We start from the raw sequence: 17,607 nt of genomic DNA, 5'->3' as shown, positions 1-17,607 counted from the left end.
GCATTAGTTCAAATTCAAACATAAATCATCTCCTAAGCATTCATATTGGGCTCTCCTTATTTCCTTATGTTTTAGACCTGCAGCATGCTGATGCCACATAGGGATGACGTGAAAATCAAACTACATTGGTTAGAATGGTGAACACGGGTGGTTCTCAGCCTTAGATGTTTCTAAGATGCAGTGATATTAATAGTTCATGTTTCAATATACTGACTGCATTACTCACCAGAATGTCTCTGAAAGTGTTTGAGCTTACATACCCAGGGAACAGTTTTCATGTGGAACATTGCTTTGACAACTATGGCACTGGTCCAGTCGGGCAGAACCTCAGTGCTGCCTGGGAAACAGATGCCCTTAGCCTTTGTGTCCTGAGATGTTTGTGACCTTGTGATTTCCAGTGGTTAAAAACTGATGGCATCATTCTACACACTCATTTTATGATCAGAAAATGGAAATGCTGTACTTAGTAACTATTTTCATGAAATTTTGATAAGTGAGCAAATGTTTGCCTCTTGATTCTCAAGTTGCCCCTGTCATTTTTCTCATGCTGATTTGGGGGCCATTCAACACCCAGAAAGGGTGTACACACATGCAAATGTAAGAACCAAATGAAAACAAATAACTCCAACAAGAATAAGTTTTGAAAATAATGACCCCCTGTAATAAAGGTCAGTGGGCTTTTTAGTTTTGTTGTTTTCAGTTTGAAGGTGGAATGGGAACTGGGAGGGAGGATAAAGATTTAACTATATGAAGTGTGTATATAAAATATCACCACATTAGCATTATTGGCAGGAAGTCTGACAGAACTTTCTTCCTTCTGATTCCACAGTATCAAGTCATGGGTGGATAAGATGCAGGAAGACCTTGTCACACTAGCAAAGACAGCAAGTGGCGTGACTCAGCTTGCGGATGTGAGTACTCCCAGTTTGTTAATTCTCTGCTTAGTTTGAATGCAGTTATGTCTTTTAGGAAACCGTGGCTCTGTATTGCAGAGAGTGTATGATTCCTGTGGAAACCGTGGCTCTGTATTGCAGAGAGTGTATGATTCCTGTGGAAACCGTGGCTCTGTATTGCAGAGAGTGTATGATCCCTGTGGAAACCGTGGCTCTGCATTGCAGAGAGTGTATGACTCCCTGTGGAAACCGTGGCTCTGTATTGCAGAGAGTGTATGATCCCTGTGGAAACCGTGGCTCTGTATTGCAGAGAGTGTATGATTCCTGTGGAAACCGTGGCTCTGTATTGCAGAGAGTGTATGATCCCTGTGGAAACCGTGGCTCTGCATTGCAGAGAGTGTATGATCCCTGTGGAAACCGTGGCTCTGCATTGCAGAGAGTGTATGACTCCCTGTGGAAACCGTGGCTCTGTATTGCAGAGAGTGTATGATCCCTGTGGAAACCGTGGCTCTGTATTGCAGAGAGTGTATGATTCCTGTGGAAACTGTGGCTCTGTATTGCAGAGAGTGTATGATTCCTGTGGAAACCGTGGCTCTGTATTGCAGAGAGTGTATGATTCCTGTGGAAACCGTGGCTCTGTATTGCAGAGAGTGTATGATTCCTGTGGAAACCGTGGCTCTGTATTGCAGAGAGTGTATGATCCCTGTGGAAACCGTGGCTCTGTATTGCAGAGAGTGTATGATCCCTGTGGAAACTGTGGCTCTGTATTGCAGAGAGTGTATGACTCTGTATTGCAGAGAGTGTATGACTCCTGTGCAGTCATCACAGTGAAATTTTGTGGTAGTCCCTGCACAGCCCGAGTTATTGGAAACCAGAATGGCATGGCTAACACCGAAATTGTTAAACACCCCCTCCCCACCCAGATTCAGATTTAAATGCCATATACTTCTTAGAACTGTGCTTCCAAGGGCTGGAGAGATGGCTTGGTAGTTAAGAGCACTGGCTGCTCGTCTAGAGGTCCTGAGTTCAGTTCTCAGTAACCACATACTTGCTCACAACCATCTGTAAAGAGATCTTATGCCTTCTTCTGGTGTGCAGGCATACATAATAAATAGATTAATCTTACAAAACCGAACTCTGCTTCCAGTCTTCAGAATGTATTTTAGAATTTTCCAATAATGATGAGTAAGTATAGTTTGAATGTCCTCAATATAAGCACTTCTTCAATCTTTGAGTATAGATTTTTACTTTAAAAATACTTGAAAAGTGTTTATAGCCATATCAATTCATCATTGAGATTTGTATAAAGGTTTTGATGCACAAAATGGGGACACCATTAAAGGGAAATTATTCTTAAAATTTCAAAACTGGCTCTGAGGGTCACTCTAAAAAAATTTTGGAAAGTGATTGAATTATATAATAGAAATGGAAACATTATGTAGCAAATTAGACATATGTTGCATAAGTATTCTGTATGATTATTACAAATTAAATGTCATTTTAAAGTTCTCACTGCTTACTGAGAAAGTAATATAAAAATTTGGAAATATTTTCATCCTGTGTTCTTAAACAATTATGCCTTTAATATTCTTACCATTTGATGTGTTAATTAGTTAAAATTGTATAAAAAGAGTTTCATAGATGGGTATGAATTGAAACCAGGCATGTTCATGAGTTTGACTTATTTTTTACTTTCATGTATTTGAAAATGAAGTTAGAACTCAATAGTAAACATTATTTTTTAATGAATCACATACACCTATACATGAAAGTAATTTATATATCATTTTTATTGCACCCGTGTTTTACCTGTAAGAAGTCATATGAGGTGAGGTAGGAAATTTTACTCTGGCCATTACATCTGGCCATGTACTCAAAAGGTTTGGATTTTATGGTATTTTGTAAATTATATTTTCCAGTTAGGAAAGGTCCACATGCATAGTAACGTTCTCCTTTGGGAGAGACTGGAATATACAGTTAACTTATATACCAGAAATTCCCAAAGAAAACCTGCAAATATGTCAAAAATATTCCTAGAATGTCTTCATAAAACAGTTGCAGATATTAAACTGTAAATGTGCATAAACATCCCTTATTTATGTTGTATATCCCTAATTTGAAAATCTAAACTCTAAATACTCTCCAATCTAAAACTTTTGTAGTGTGGGGATGATGCACAGGTATGACAGAGTGCTGTTCCGACACATGTATGATCACCACACTCATGTGACATCTCCTTGGGAACGTAAGATTTGCATCAAGTGTAAATGAATTTCAGTTCACACTCAGTCCCAACCCTGAGCTATCTCATTCTGTATATATAGATATTCAGAAATGTGAGGAAAGCTGGAATCTGAAGCAATTTCAGTCCCACGTTTCTAAGGAGGTATACTTACCAGGTACCTGCAAGATATTTGGGGATGAAATGTGTTTCGTATGAATACTGATGGTCTCGAGTGCTTGGACACACAGACAGAGGGAGGGTGTACCCTCTACTTTGTGATTAGAAATGACTCACTTTAGAAATATGTGAGTATATGCCAGAGTATTGGGTATGATGGTGAACTTCTATTTGAGGGATAGGATTTGTAGAAGCAAATATTATTTGTTAATTTTTATTTTTATAGATTTAAGTTGACTATGGGAAAACTTTCATTCAACCCCAGTGTCAAATGACATAATCTACTGTTACATTTTACCACTTTTATTGGCAAGTTAAGAGTAAAACTGAGCAGCTGCTGGGGGCTTCCCCTTCCTCTACTGCTTCCTTAGCCTTTCAGCCTCTCACCTGGCTGATGTCCTCGTCACTCCTGCTGTTCCTGTGTGGAGCTTGTCTTGCTGAACTTGTTTTCTCTTTTTCTTCAAGAACTCCTCCTGTAAAAAAGTCTCCTTTGCTTCCTACTCTGCTTTTCTGTAGAGTACAGATTACTTAGAAGATTATAAATACTAATGATCGGGTGGATGGCTTTCAGTTAGGAGAACAACATGGAACGAGGGAGAAAGGTCTAGGTAATTTGTTTATGAGACACATGCCGCAATATAGAAAAATTACAGAGTTACATGGTGTATAATATGTGGGATGGGAGAGAGACAGACAGAGACAGAGAGAGAGGGAGGGAGGAGGGAGTGGTAGAGAGAGGGGGAAGAGATTCATTGCTGGAAAAATTATTCAGATAGTAAGTATAAGAAGAGATGACCCTGTCTTCCTCACTTCTTTTCCTAGCAAAAATGTCCATGATGTGTGCCAAGCAGGGGTTTTATTTGTTTTAGTTTTTTTTTTAATTTTTATCTCCCATAGGAATTTAAAGCTAAAATTAGCTGAAGAATTCCAGAATTGAGAGTGAACTTTGAGCTGAGATTGGAGGCATTTTGAGCAGCATGGTCTATTGTTTGTTTTATGCAGTGCTGTGATACAACCCAAGGCTTTGTGCATTGGATGACATCCTACCGAGCGGGACTCTTGGGGTAGTGCTAGAGGAATGGTGGGCCCAGAAGTTGAGCACAAGGGGGAATTCATTGGGTCCCAGGATTGAAAGTCACCATTGGAGAAATAGTGCTTTTTCCCGAGTTAATGTGCTTATTTTTAACTGGCTTCATAGGTACATCTGTTTTAATGTAAAGGCAAGAACCGTAATTAGCTATATTATCGATGTAATTATATTTGGAATTTTATTAAAATTGTTTTATGGGATCATAAAATATAGGCAAGGGAAAATAATAAATAGTTTTGAATGAATTCTATACTTTAACTTTTCCTACGGGAGTGAATTATGTTGTATCAAAGGTCAAGCTTAAGGGCTGGGGAAGTGCCTCCTGGAAACAGTGCTTGCATGGCAGCCTGTAATGCGATCTTAGGAGCAAAGATGGGATTCCTGCAGCAAGCTAAGGAGCCAGACTAGACAGATTCTTTGACGTGTTGTCATTTCTCAGCCTTCATTTAATGTAAGGATTCTCAACCTGTGGGTCACAACACTTTGGAGGTGGGGGGTGTCACAAATCAGCAATCATGCATATCAGATATTTGCATCACGATTCATAACAGTAGCAAAATTACAATTATGAAGTAGCAATAAAAACAATTTAATGGTTGGGGTCACCACAACATAAGGAATTATATGAAAAGCGTCACAGCATTAGAAAGTTGAGAACCATTGATTTAAAGGAAAGATGTGGGAAACAGGCACTCGGTCATTTAGTTGTAAGACATTTGGCTCACACTGCAATGGACAAAAGTTAGTTATATTGTACTGTGCAATTAGAAAAGTCAGAAATGGGCTCTTTATTCAAAGTACTCATCCAAAATTCTACCAATGAAAGAGGTCAGAGCAAATAGCGTGTGATAAGTAGCTTTACTAAAGATATATTTAAGACATGATAACATACAACTGAAGCTGTAATTTTAAAATTAACATATTACTGTCTATGAAACAAGACAAAAATTCTAAGATTTAAAAATAGCATGCTATTTCTTTTGTTTTTACTGTTCTGGAGATTGAGGCAAGGGTCTTGTGTGTGCTAGGCAGGCACTCAGCTCCACCGCAGGAAACATGCACCCTTTTAAACAGTCTAAATTACAGACTACTGCAGATATCCTCTGTCATTTCTGAATGTGTGCACACACATATTTTGCCAAGGAGGAGATAGTGACCAGGATGATAAATGGAGCATGTGATGTTTAATCACTGACATAATATTTTCAACTTGAAGTCTTCATGATATTCTTGAAAACAACATCTATGAGTTCATAAAACCTCCACACGCAACCATTTCTTTCCTTAATCTACTGAAAAGTATTTTATCTTGATGATATTCCAAAAATTTGGCCCATATCCAAATGAGAAAACATTCTAAATGAATGGGCTCTGTAGTAATGAGAATTTGCTTCATGCAAATGTTTTCTAAAAATAAACCGATGAGTAAAAGCTATTGTTTGTCTTCTCTGTGCGATTCATTCCTGAATCTGCAAATGTTGTTTTAATAAGGAACAGAAACCCGTCAGTACATCAGAATACCTCAGTCATTATATTGATTGCTCCTACTACCTTTGCCCCAGGGAAAGCAAGCCACGGCCATGTAAAGAAATACAGTCCCCTGGGAGAGCTGTGTCTTTTGTGGATATTTGTCTTACATCTCCTCCTTTCTCTTTGGGGCTTTCTCAGAACCCCCTCTTTACTAGAAGGGTTGGGGGTTGTCATTTACATTGGCTTAGTATTTAGGGGGAACTTTGTAAGTCCTTGGTTTCAGCAAGAACTCAGGGCTTTTGGAAGATAGTTTGCTCCTGAGAAGGAGGTCTAGTCCAGAGGCCAGGCAGCTCTGCAGGGTGCTTCTGATTGGTACTCAGTTCTTAGCTAACAGTTCTTCTCACTGCGTTAAGGGATGAACTCATTGCATTAAGGTTTTATTGCAAGGTCTTGGAAATAACTCACTTAGTGAAGTGCTTGCTGTTCATGCCTGAAGAACTGGGTTCAGGTGAGTTCAGGTCCCCTTCACCCACCTGAAAAACCAGGCTCAGCAGCACGTGACTGCAATCTCAGGTCAGAGTTTATCTTCCCACTGTTGGTTCTTCAAGCCCTGGTTTGTAGTTCCGGTTTGTAGTTCCCAGGACGCACACTGAGGTTGTCTCCTGGCCGATGTACTGATTCTTAACTCTTAGGTTATCTGTCATTTACCTCAAGGGACATTTTATGACCTTCCATGCTATGAGACCCAATGGTACTGTGTGGGTGGCATCGAGTTGCTTTGGGACTGATCCATTTTGGTAATCATGCCAGGTTGCCCGTTGTCTTCCTCTGCTGTGGGACACAGGCTTGCTCTTTAGAATGAAATGAAGCTCAAATTCCCTCCACTCTGAAATCCCAAAGTCTCAAAAACTGACAGCTAGGGCTGAATAAATGTAATTTTACCTTTTTCTAAAGTGAAGAATTATTGTTATATGTGCAACATCTAATTATAGCAAAACTACTACTTAAATTACTTACAAAACTAGCTACTTATAATAATCTTCTTGGGATATCTGCAGCATTTCCTGGAATACTGTATTATAATTTCCAAAATGTTTCTTTGGAAATTCTGTTAAAAATTGTAAGAGTTAAAAACGACAACTTAGATTATTATCACAACAAAGCTTGGTCTTAAAATGTAACAATGAAAGCCATTCACTACAGTTAAGATTCTGAGCGAGAAAAATGTGCAGGTGAGTTTTCTTTCTGTCCAGGCCGTGTCAGGCCTGGCCAGCAGAGAATGTGCATTCTGAAGCACTGAAGTATCTTAGTGTGTCATGACATAGATCATCTTGTTGGGTTCTCTCTCTGCTCTACATTCTTTCTAGTCCAAAGACAGAAGCCGGTATCACATAGCATGTGAGGCATCGGCATGACTCTACTGTAGCTCTGTCTAGTTCCGACAACCCGCACTGTTTACTATACACTGATTCTTCCTTCAACAGCGAAAACCAGATAAATGACCGTGAAGACAATCATTCAAACTTTCAGGAAAAGGGAAAAAAATCAAAAAGCAAAGGTCCTTAGACCATGCTTCAAATAATGACAAATTAACATGTTAAGATTATAGATATAGATTATGTTAGCGATGGGAAACTGAATGTACTTATGTTATGAATAGATATCATGCCATCGTAAATCTCTATGTAAAATATTCTAACCTGAAAACTATTTTCTCCATCTATATTGGGAAACTTTCATGAGATTTCCCAATATCTCTGATAATGAATACTATCATGTTTTTTAAAACCATAAAGCTGAAGATAGTTCTTTCAGTGGGTGATTTTATAATATTGATTCACTTTCATTGACGAAGAGAGTATTCCAATTATCATTTTCTATGTAAAATAGTATACTCAGCTATTTACACTGGCTTCCTTAACTTCATACACTTCAGTGTTATGAAGCAGATTTTGGTTTTATTTCTTGTGTTATCCAGCTTTCTATTACTATATGAAATACTCAAAGTAATTAACTGAAACAGTTTATTTTGACTTAGGAGGGATTCTGATCCATGAGTGACTGGCCTCATAGCTTTGGCCTGTGACAGGTGAGCACATCATGGTTGCAGAGGGTCACAGAGTGAAAGTGTTGACCTCATGGCCAGGAAGCAAAAGAGCAAAGTAGAGAGGATACTGGTGACCCCGCTTTTCCTCAAGAGCATTTCCCCAAAGCTCTAAAAAGCTTCCAATAGGTCCTACCCCTATAAAAGTTCCAGTATCTCCAAAAAGTATCACTTTAACACATGAGCAATTGGAGAACAGCTACTATTCAAACTATAGTATTTCTTAAGTATTTAAAAAAATACCAGAAAGAAAATTATATACATGTGAAAGAAATGAATTTGCAATCTATTCATTCTTGAAGACACCTAGTGACGTGTCTGGTACATGCTGAGACTTAGTAAATGTATGTCTGAATCCATCTCCAGTAATTGTGCAGTGCATTTTATACCCCCTGTACCACAGGAAAGATACATCAGTACATTTCACATCAATTAGCCCCATTGTTCTTACTGCAGAACTAACTGTCCTGGATCAATTAAAATGATGTTGAGGTTTATCTATTTGTAAACTTGAATCAATTGATCAATTCAAGTATTGATTTTCTAGAATCTCATTTTAGTCCAAAATAAAAGAGGTTCATGTTGGACGGAAATCTTCAAGGATAGCCGGGGTGTTTAAGACAGGACACGATAATCCATCCTAGGAAAAGCATAAGCCATCTGGTGATATGCAGGAGACCTGGGTGAAACCAATTATGAGGTTTTTTTAACCACAAAACTAATGTTCCTGGAATGTTTTGAATGAAAATCTGCAAGGTCAGTGTTCAAAAGACTTCAGAGTTTTCATAAGTTGATTATTTTAATAGCACATGGTGATTTAAATCCTTAAAAATACTAGTTAGCTAGCAATGTCCTAAAATCTATAGGCACAGGCACATGGGGATGTGTTTCAATGGCCAAGTGCTTTCCTAACAGGGGTATCCCCCTGAGATCAATCTTTAGCAATTTCCACTCCCCCAGATGTATACATAAATAAATGTGTGTGTGTGTGTGTGTGTGTGTGTGTGTGTGTGTGTCCGTCCTCATTGAAAACTCACATCTTCTTCGATGGATGAATGTCAGAGTTTGTATCCAGTTGAAGCAAGCATTTGTCGTTTAGCATCCGTGCTCAGCTGGGGCCAGGCTTTAGAGCACGGAGGGCCTAATTGATGCCAGAACAAAAGCAAGTGGAGCTGGTTCTGGTACATGCCTGGATTCACTTTCACAAGGCAATAAAAAGCTGCCAGGCCCTGGCTTTAAAGATGGTTTAGTCATGCATGTGAGCCCCATCTGCCCAGTGCATTGGGGATTTCCTTCTCAGATCAGCCCTCCAGCCAAACACAGCCGCTGCTCCTGCCCCCAGCCCTCCGGTTTCTCCTCTCCTGCTGGGAGTGGGCAGGTTTTCTGAACCAGGTGCTGCCTATGCCACTGGAGGGAAATCCTTCTGCAGACACCAGGATGAGCCAGAAATGAGGCTGGGTCTTAATTTTATATACTACATTAACTTTGGCATAGTTTATTCAGTGATTTAAATAAAAAGATACTCAAACAGAAAATACCCATATTTAATATGATAAAAATAAAACCACCATTACAAAGCTATCCACAACTTTAACATGGACTCCAGTGTGGTGGTATTGTGTTCCCCAAGATATTGTGCACTTTAATAAACTTCTCTGGGTTCAGAGACAGAACAGGCACAATATTAAACATAGAGGTTAGGCAGTGGTAGCACACACCTTTATTCCTAGCATTCCAGAGGCAGAAATCCCTCTGGATCTCTGTGAGTTCAAGGCCACATTGGAAACAGCCAGTCATGGTGACTCATGCCCTTAATCCCAGAAAGTGAGCCTTTAATCCCAGGGAGTGAGGCAGAAAGCAGAAAGGTATATAAGGCGTGAAGACCAGAAACTACAAGCTTTTGGCTGATTAAGCTTTCAGGCTTCTGAGCAGCAGTTCAGCTGAAATTCATTCTGGATGAGGACATAGAGGCTTCCAGTCTGAGGAAACAGGAGAATGGCACGAAGACCCCCATAGTCCATCTGGTTTTACCTAAGTCTCCTTTGTTCGCCATTCTTCAAATGAGGGTGACAGTTAATATCAAGTTTTGAAGTTGGACCCACAGAAAAGCCTCGACCCCCCACAGTGTACATGTGAACTGCTGGGACGTGTTTATAATTAGTGGTCTGACCTTTTATTTTTGCAAGGTAGTAGTCTTTCAGAAAATTTACATTTACTTCTGCATGTTTTTCTGATGTATATACAGACTCTAGTCACGCTGAAGAAAAAGGAGTGGGGCTTTCTAAGGCTTTGCTCTGGGCTTTAAACATGTTCTAATGGGATTCACGAGCCAAATAAACAGCCATTGCTCTTCTTTTCATTTGACACAGATTTATGAAAAATACCAAGAGCTGTATACCGTGGAGCCAAATAATGCACGCCAGCTGGTGGAAATTGCAGCCAGAGACATTGAGAAACTCCTGAGCAACCGATCTAAAGCCCTGGTGGTGAGTGAGAGCTTGTGTCTTCTCAGTCATTCCCCTGGGCTTTGGGCTATTTATGTTTCTTGCTGTGTTTGAGCTTTTTATTTGGTATACTTTTTTTTTTCTCTTAGTAACTGTGTTCAACTGATGAGTTCATGGAATCAATGTGAATCCTAAATAAACAGATAATTTTCTTCTACCTGTTGCTTTATTTTTATTATATTACCACTTTCTTTAATCAGAGACATATATTTAATGAATATATGCAAATTTATACCTATGTGAGTCATTATACATTATAATCTACTGAACACATTTTAATCTATACTGAAACATAATATCATTATTATTGCTAGTACATAAACTGTAACACTCTCCTGTTCCATAATTCCACATTCCTACCAAAGGTGTCGAATGTGCCAGATAATCAATTAACTACTTCCGACCTTTAAAAGAACTTTCTCCTCTTATACTAGCTTTGCGGTACAATTTTTAAAATTTTTCTGATTTTAAGTTGTAGTAATACATCATTCTGTATGTTGCCTTCAAGGCTTGCTTTTCTTCACCCATTTGTATAGTTTATTAGCTTCAATTTATATATAATTCCAGTTCTGCATCATCCTGATACCACTTACTAGAGGACTGAGGTCATGCATAGTACTGAACCCTAAACCAGTACCTATGAGTGTCTGTGGGCGATTGGCTCAAAGACCCCTCCAATAGGCAGAGATTCACAGTTCTTTTTGTAAAATGATAGAATATTTCCATATAACCTGCATGCATCGTTCTGAACTCTCTAAATCATCTCTAAATTAATGACAATACCTAAGACAATGCAAATGCTGCATGGGTGTTCTGCATACTCTGTTGCTTTAAGAAACAACAGTAGGGAAAAATACTGTACATGTGCTGTACTAATCCAATTTAAAAGTTACTTTCTGTCTCTGATATGGCTGATGCAGAGCCATTGATCTAATTATACTGTATTTTTCCTTTGATCAAGTTTTAGTCATAAACTGACATATGAGATTAATAACAATTAGCACTAATAAAATTACAGTAAAGTAATAAAAATTATCTCCAAATATCTTGCTTAACTGTGTGCACTCATTTTGTGATGCTCTAAGATGATGCATGCCTAAGTGATGAAATGAGGTGAATGCACTAGGCATTATGTTATTGCAGACTGTAAGAACAGTGAGACTGTCATGCTCATGTGATAACTGGGGTGGCTGATACACTGAATGACTGCAGAAAGATTGCTTATGTACTATGGGTATCCTGGCTCAACAGGATGACTCATGTTCTGGGCAATATGTAGCGAGGTTTTATTATGGTATTTAGGATGGCATGAAATTTACAATGTATGGATTACTTATTTCTCAAATTTTACTGTTAATATTTTCAGGCTATGTAGGAACGTAGGTAATGGGCACCGAGGAAAATGAAAGCATAGATAGTAAAGGATGATTATATTCACAGTCAGATACTACTTAAGAAGCATCATGGATTCAGTCCAGGATAGTAGAATTGCCAGACAAAGGTGAATTCACAAAATTACTTCATATGTTAGCTGTTTTCTCCAAACTTTTTGTCTGCTTCGTTTTCTACTTGGAATATCTAAGATCATATTAGTTCATATTCTGAACAGATGCAGCAGTGTCAGAGCTCTGAATGTTCTGCAGATAAATGGCTATAAAATGGGAGGTAGCTCTGCTAATTCCTGAAGAGAAAGTACTTGCAGTCTGAAGAGGTGTACGTTCAGTCATTGTTCTTTAGTCTCTAGTGAAATATCTATTCATATCATTTGCACACTTGTGTTCTTTTCATTTATTTATAGGTGGTCAATTCTTGGTGTTATGTGAACTAGTTAATTTTTATTTGTAGCTTTTTAATTGTCTTTATTGTGTATTTTGATAAATTCTTCATTTTAATGTAATCAAAATCAACTTTATATCACTAGTGTTTTTGAGTGTTCTGTTTGGAGAAGTTCTCCATTACTATTAAATCATATATTCTATTTAAAATATGATTAATTGTAAAGATTCCTAAATTTTGTTTTCCATATTGAAGTATTTAATACATCTGCAACAGAATTGGTATATAATTTCAGGTTTCAATTTAAATTAACCCTTTTCCAGATGCTTTTCCCATGACCATTAATTGGTTACCTCAGTCTTTTACCATATGTATTTTTAAAGAAGTACCTTCAGGCTATCAGAACTTATTTTTTTATCTTTATCTATATTTTATATTTTACCTATATTTATGTTTGTCTAAATAATATAGGTTCAGTGTGTAATTAATCTGGAAAATCTAGACTGGGATTTTGTTTTTGACATTATTATTGATGCAGAAAACTTTGAGAAGTACTTTATATCTCCATACTGTTCTCTTGGCCTTCGAATGTTTATGTACATTCGTAGGCACTTATAAATCCTTTGATTATGGTTCTTAAGGCATCTACAATCTGATCTTTTTGTAATGTAGTAAGTAGGAATGTCTACTGTTATATCTGGTTTATGAGATTTCTATTTCAATATTTATTATAATTTAAAATATTTAAAATATGCAGCAAGTTTATCCATGATAAGATAAACTTGTTAAAAGTATTATAACCTTCAATTTCCTTGGGATTAATTTTATTTTAAAACACTTAGAGATATAAATGTTTGCAACCTAAACTTTAATAGCATTAAGGTACTTCCTATTTAAGTGCTGAAGATCCTGATAATATCTGTAAGATACTGTTCAATGGAGTCATATGCATTATGTCTTAATCAGATTGACATGGGGGGACAGGGACAGCTTTTGAGACTTTTTTTTTATTTCTCATTTCTGGTTGAAGCTAAAGACACCTGATGTATTCTTTGACTTCTGTGGGGGATCGGTCATGATATTAACTGCATTATGGCAGAATACAGAAGTCATAATGACTAATTAGCATAGAGTTAGTTAGATTTTATGTCTGGGAGAAAGGTTCATGTTTGTTTTCATACTAAGTACATTATTTAACTTACTTGATTCCATAAAAATAGAAAAGATTATTTCACAGGGAAATATTTTGAAGTTAATTGAAACAAAGGTGCTATGTTATTCTGTGAATGAATGCAAGATGGCATTTTTAATTTACTTCTGTTTTTGCTGTAGGCTATAGGAAGGGAGGCATCTAGATTAAAGTAGCTTTAGTTTACCTGGGTGTTATATAATTTTATACGCAGTATAGTTGAAAAATCATGAACATGCAAATAATAGGTAGATGATAGAATTATTATCAGTTAGACTTTATTGAATGCTGATTACTAAATAGAATGAGGTAATGGTTCCTCACAGTAACACTATGGTGTAGGTAACGGTTACTAGACTCACTTTTCAATGTAGAAACTGGGTCTTTCAGGGCCCTTGAAACTTGCTCAAGGAAATATATCTAATAAGTAATATATGCAGTGCTTTCAGACTTCAATATGCACACATATCACGTATGGTTCTGGTTAAAATACAGACTTTTATTGAGTAGCCCGAGCTGGGGATACATTTCTAACAAGCGCCTGGGTGCTGCTCATGCCCTTGATGAAGCCAATTGGGCCTCAGAAGGGGAGAGGAGGCAAATCCAGGTGTTGCTGATTTTAGGCACTGCTTCCCAAACTACACAAGTCTATCCTTTATCTGCAGAAGTGTAGAACAGAGAAGGGGAGAGGACAACTAAATGCGCTTGTTGAACTTTTCGTTCTATTGTGTATGTGGAAGAGAAGAGGGGCTGTGAGTGCTCTAAAGATATGTCACAGTGGCAGCCATTTGTTTGTGTTAGTTGATTGTAGGTATCCTGTCCCTACAAATACCCTATTTAACCTTTAATGCCCACACTGACAAATTCAGCCATCTTATTTCTAAGATTTATCTGTTTTATGACTTATTTTTTTTCTAAACATTTCTTCAAAAATATCTGGAAAGCTGGATCAATATGATTGTCCTGATAATTGGATTACTTGTAACACAACCTTGGATGTTTAGGAGTAAAAGTGAAATAGCTATTTAATACTGCTATTAGCATGCACTTCAGCATGAACTAGTCTGAGATGTCTGCAGTTGTTAACAAGCCATCCATGGGAGGAAGCTTTTCAACAAAACAGTCCAATGGTGTCCCCTGAGAGATGGACATAAATGAAATCAGTGGTCTCTGCTCAACAGCTGGCTGAGTCAAGGGATCTGCTTGGGAAATAAAGATCTCTAGGCATTTTGTTAAGAGAAAATGGGATCAAAGTCAGAATAAACAAATTTTTCACTTGACATTTTTCCAATTATAACATATACTTTCTCCCTCTTGTCATCCCAGTAACTTTAATTAAAATGGCTCTAATTTATTATGAAGCTTTAAATACTGTAATTTGCTCTACTTCTTAATTTAACTGTTATTCAACACAAGAGTTGAAAATGAAAAGAGGAAAATCTTAAGTATTTTTAACTCACTATGAAATTGTTTTGTTTGACTGCTTCTGGAAGGACTAGGTTATCACCTAACTGAATAGTTTAACTATGTTTTTTAAGGTGTTAGGCTAATAGTTTTACATTTCTTACATGTTATTGTGTAATTTGTCCGGTGGAGAAGCCCTCCATCTAGGGTATCAGCAACAGTCTGTTGCAGGTCTTTGGACTGCCAGCTTCCAAATAATGACATGGAGACTTCTAAGTAATTATGAAAACTTGGCCTTAGCTTAGGCTTGTTCCCAACTACCTCTTAGAACTTAAATTAACTTGTTTATATTAATCTATGTTCTGCCAAGTAGCTTGTTAACTCTCCTCATTGAGGTACATCCGACTTCCTCTGTGTCTGGCTGGTGAATCCCCCGCCAATCAGATTCTTCATCTGAGTTCCCCTCTCTCCCTGAAAGTCCCGCCTATCCTCTCTTGCGTAGGTATTGGGCATTCAGCTCTTTTATTAAAGCAATCAGAAGGTGCCTTAGGCAGGTGAGGGAAAACAAACATCTTCACACAGTGTGATCAAATATCCTATAACAAGAGTCAGATGAAACAATTCCATCCAAAGCTAGCCTAGTGAACCAACAATTTATCTGTGTTACTCAAAGAGCATGAGTGACTCGGCATACTGCATCACTGAACAGCACGCCCCAGAACTGGTGATGAGTCGTGAAAACTATCAGTAGAATTCCTTGCACAGGTTGCCTGTTCTTAGAGTTCCACTGAAGAGTCTTATCTTTCCAGCAGTTGCTCATTGCTTATATAATCTCATGGAAGGACCTTATGAATCTTTTGACATTCTTGTGAATTGTTATAACGTTAACTTGATCTCTGAGCCTCCCCCACCCACTTCATGATGGGATGTTACAATCTGGAAGAAATAGTGACACAAGACTCCACCCCTTCATCTGGCTTTTTCATTTTCCTTTGCTCTCCACAGTGTTCCTTATTCATTCACTGTACCCTATGGATGTCGGATTATTTTCTCCCATACATGGCTGGATGCTTGCCTACAATGTCACGGTAGCAGTTACTTATTCTCTGCAGTTTGACAAATAATGCTTCTCTACAGTAACCACTGTCTACTGAAAAAAAGAAAGTTTCCTCTAGGACTAATGCTGACAGCAGTATCAATCTATGGATGTAAATAGAAATATTGAAAAGACACTGATAGGCAATTCACATTTTTTTTTTTAACAAAATAGTGAAAATAGCCTCCACACTGAACCAAATTTGGGATTCTAGGTCTAAAATCCAAACAGAAAGCACTTTGGTTGCACCTGTAATTGTTATGCCACTATTGTATAAGTAGGTACCTCTTACCTAACCGAGCAAACCTTTTGGTAATGATTCTTTCACAGCACCCTGCATAGCATCCATGATGGTTTAAATCCAGGAGGCAGGCAGTGAACTTTCAGCTGATTTACAGCTTAATTTTTCCATGATCTGCAGCCAAAGTGTGCAGTGTATTCAGAAGTAAGGTCACACTATCTGGTTTTGACCTGAAAGCAACACTATCATGTGGAGTGCCTGAATGGCATTTGTGGTCAAGTCATGAGGAAGTAACTAACTTGTGACAGTGACATTTCATTCATTGGCTCCTGGAAAGTACCATTTTCTAACTGTGCAATATGTCTTACTTCAGACTAACTGCTAATTTCACCACTCTTCTGAGTATGCCTTTGAATCTGTAAGATACCCAAGGGTTAAATCTATAATGAAAACCTTTTTATAGCATATATGCAGAATCTCTGAAGGTCTATTGCCTTCTATTCTAAGGAAGGGTCAGGCTTTTGGGTTCAGCATCTATGTGAATATTAAAAAACCATCTTAGCAAGTTCAAGTACAGCAGGACGAGGTCCTATATCACAGAACTAAAATCAGTTCTGTGAAGTGTTATGGATGAGAGATATTGCCATATAGCTCTGTGTGTATATGTATATATACATACATATACACACATATATGTGCTGTGGAATAATCCTCCTGTACATTGTGTAAATTATGCTCTCATTTGTTTAATAAAGAAGCTGACTGATCAACATCTAGGCAGGATACGGATAGGCAGAAAAACCAAACTAAGGAGGGCAAGAGGAAGGGAGGAGTTGAGGGAGACTCAAGCATAAGATGCCAGAGAACCGGTAAAGCCACAGCCATGTAGCAATGCATAGATGAATAGAAATGGGTTAATTTAAATGTAAGAGCTAGTTAATAAGCTAGTAATAAGCCTGAGCTAACAACTGAGCATTTTGTAATTAATATAAGCTTTTGTGTGTTTATTTGGAACGGGGTGGTGCGGACAGAAAACTCCACCTCTGTTTACATGTATTCATGTGTGTATGTATATATATGTGTGTGAGAGTGTGTATGTGTTTATGTATAACATATTTTAGTGGGTTATTGCCTACCCCAGTGAAAAGCTTTATCTTTTCACCTGTACTCTGTGTCCTTTTTACCTTCCTTCACTCTTTTTGTGAACATTGCTCAAATTTTAATGCCTTTCATATACTCAAAACCAATAAAGTGGACTTTTGTTAGTATTTAAGAACTGTCTCACAGAAATTGCCACACTTTATTTTGAGTGACCTGGGCTGGCCCATTGTCTGACTTTCTTTCATGCCCTGCTGATTTAATAAATTCACATGCTACTCTGTCATTCAGATCTACCAGAGCCTCCCTTACCTAATTTTGTCTCAGGGTTTATCAAAAGC

The 17,607-nt window shown here is 37.8% G+C and overlaps 1 protein-coding gene across 1 annotated transcript in view; it reads left to right on the top strand.

The window, feature by feature from the left end:
• Cacna2d1 (calcium voltage-gated channel auxiliary subunit alpha2delta 1) overlaps positions 1 to 17,607 on the top strand; it is a 433,805-nt gene that overhangs the window by 76,278 nt on the left and 339,920 nt on the right. The window contains exons 2-3 of the mRNA XM_052721408.1: positions 830 to 911; positions 10,328 to 10,444. Coding sequence (XP_052577368.1) covers positions 830 to 911; positions 10,328 to 10,444 — 199 coding nt within the window. The remainder of the gene's footprint in view (positions 1 to 829; positions 912 to 10,327; positions 10,445 to 17,607) is intronic.

This window comes from Peromyscus californicus, unplaced genomic scaffold, assembly GCF_007827085.1.
Source record: "Peromyscus californicus insignis strain IS unplaced genomic scaffold, ASM782708v3 Scaffold_6__1_contigs__length_162567912, whole genome shotgun sequence".
Taxonomy (NCBI): Eukaryota; Metazoa; Chordata; class Mammalia; order Rodentia; family Cricetidae; genus Peromyscus; species Peromyscus californicus.
Note: the sequence above shows the minus strand (reverse complement) of the source record. Positions and strands in the feature narration are given on the sequence as shown.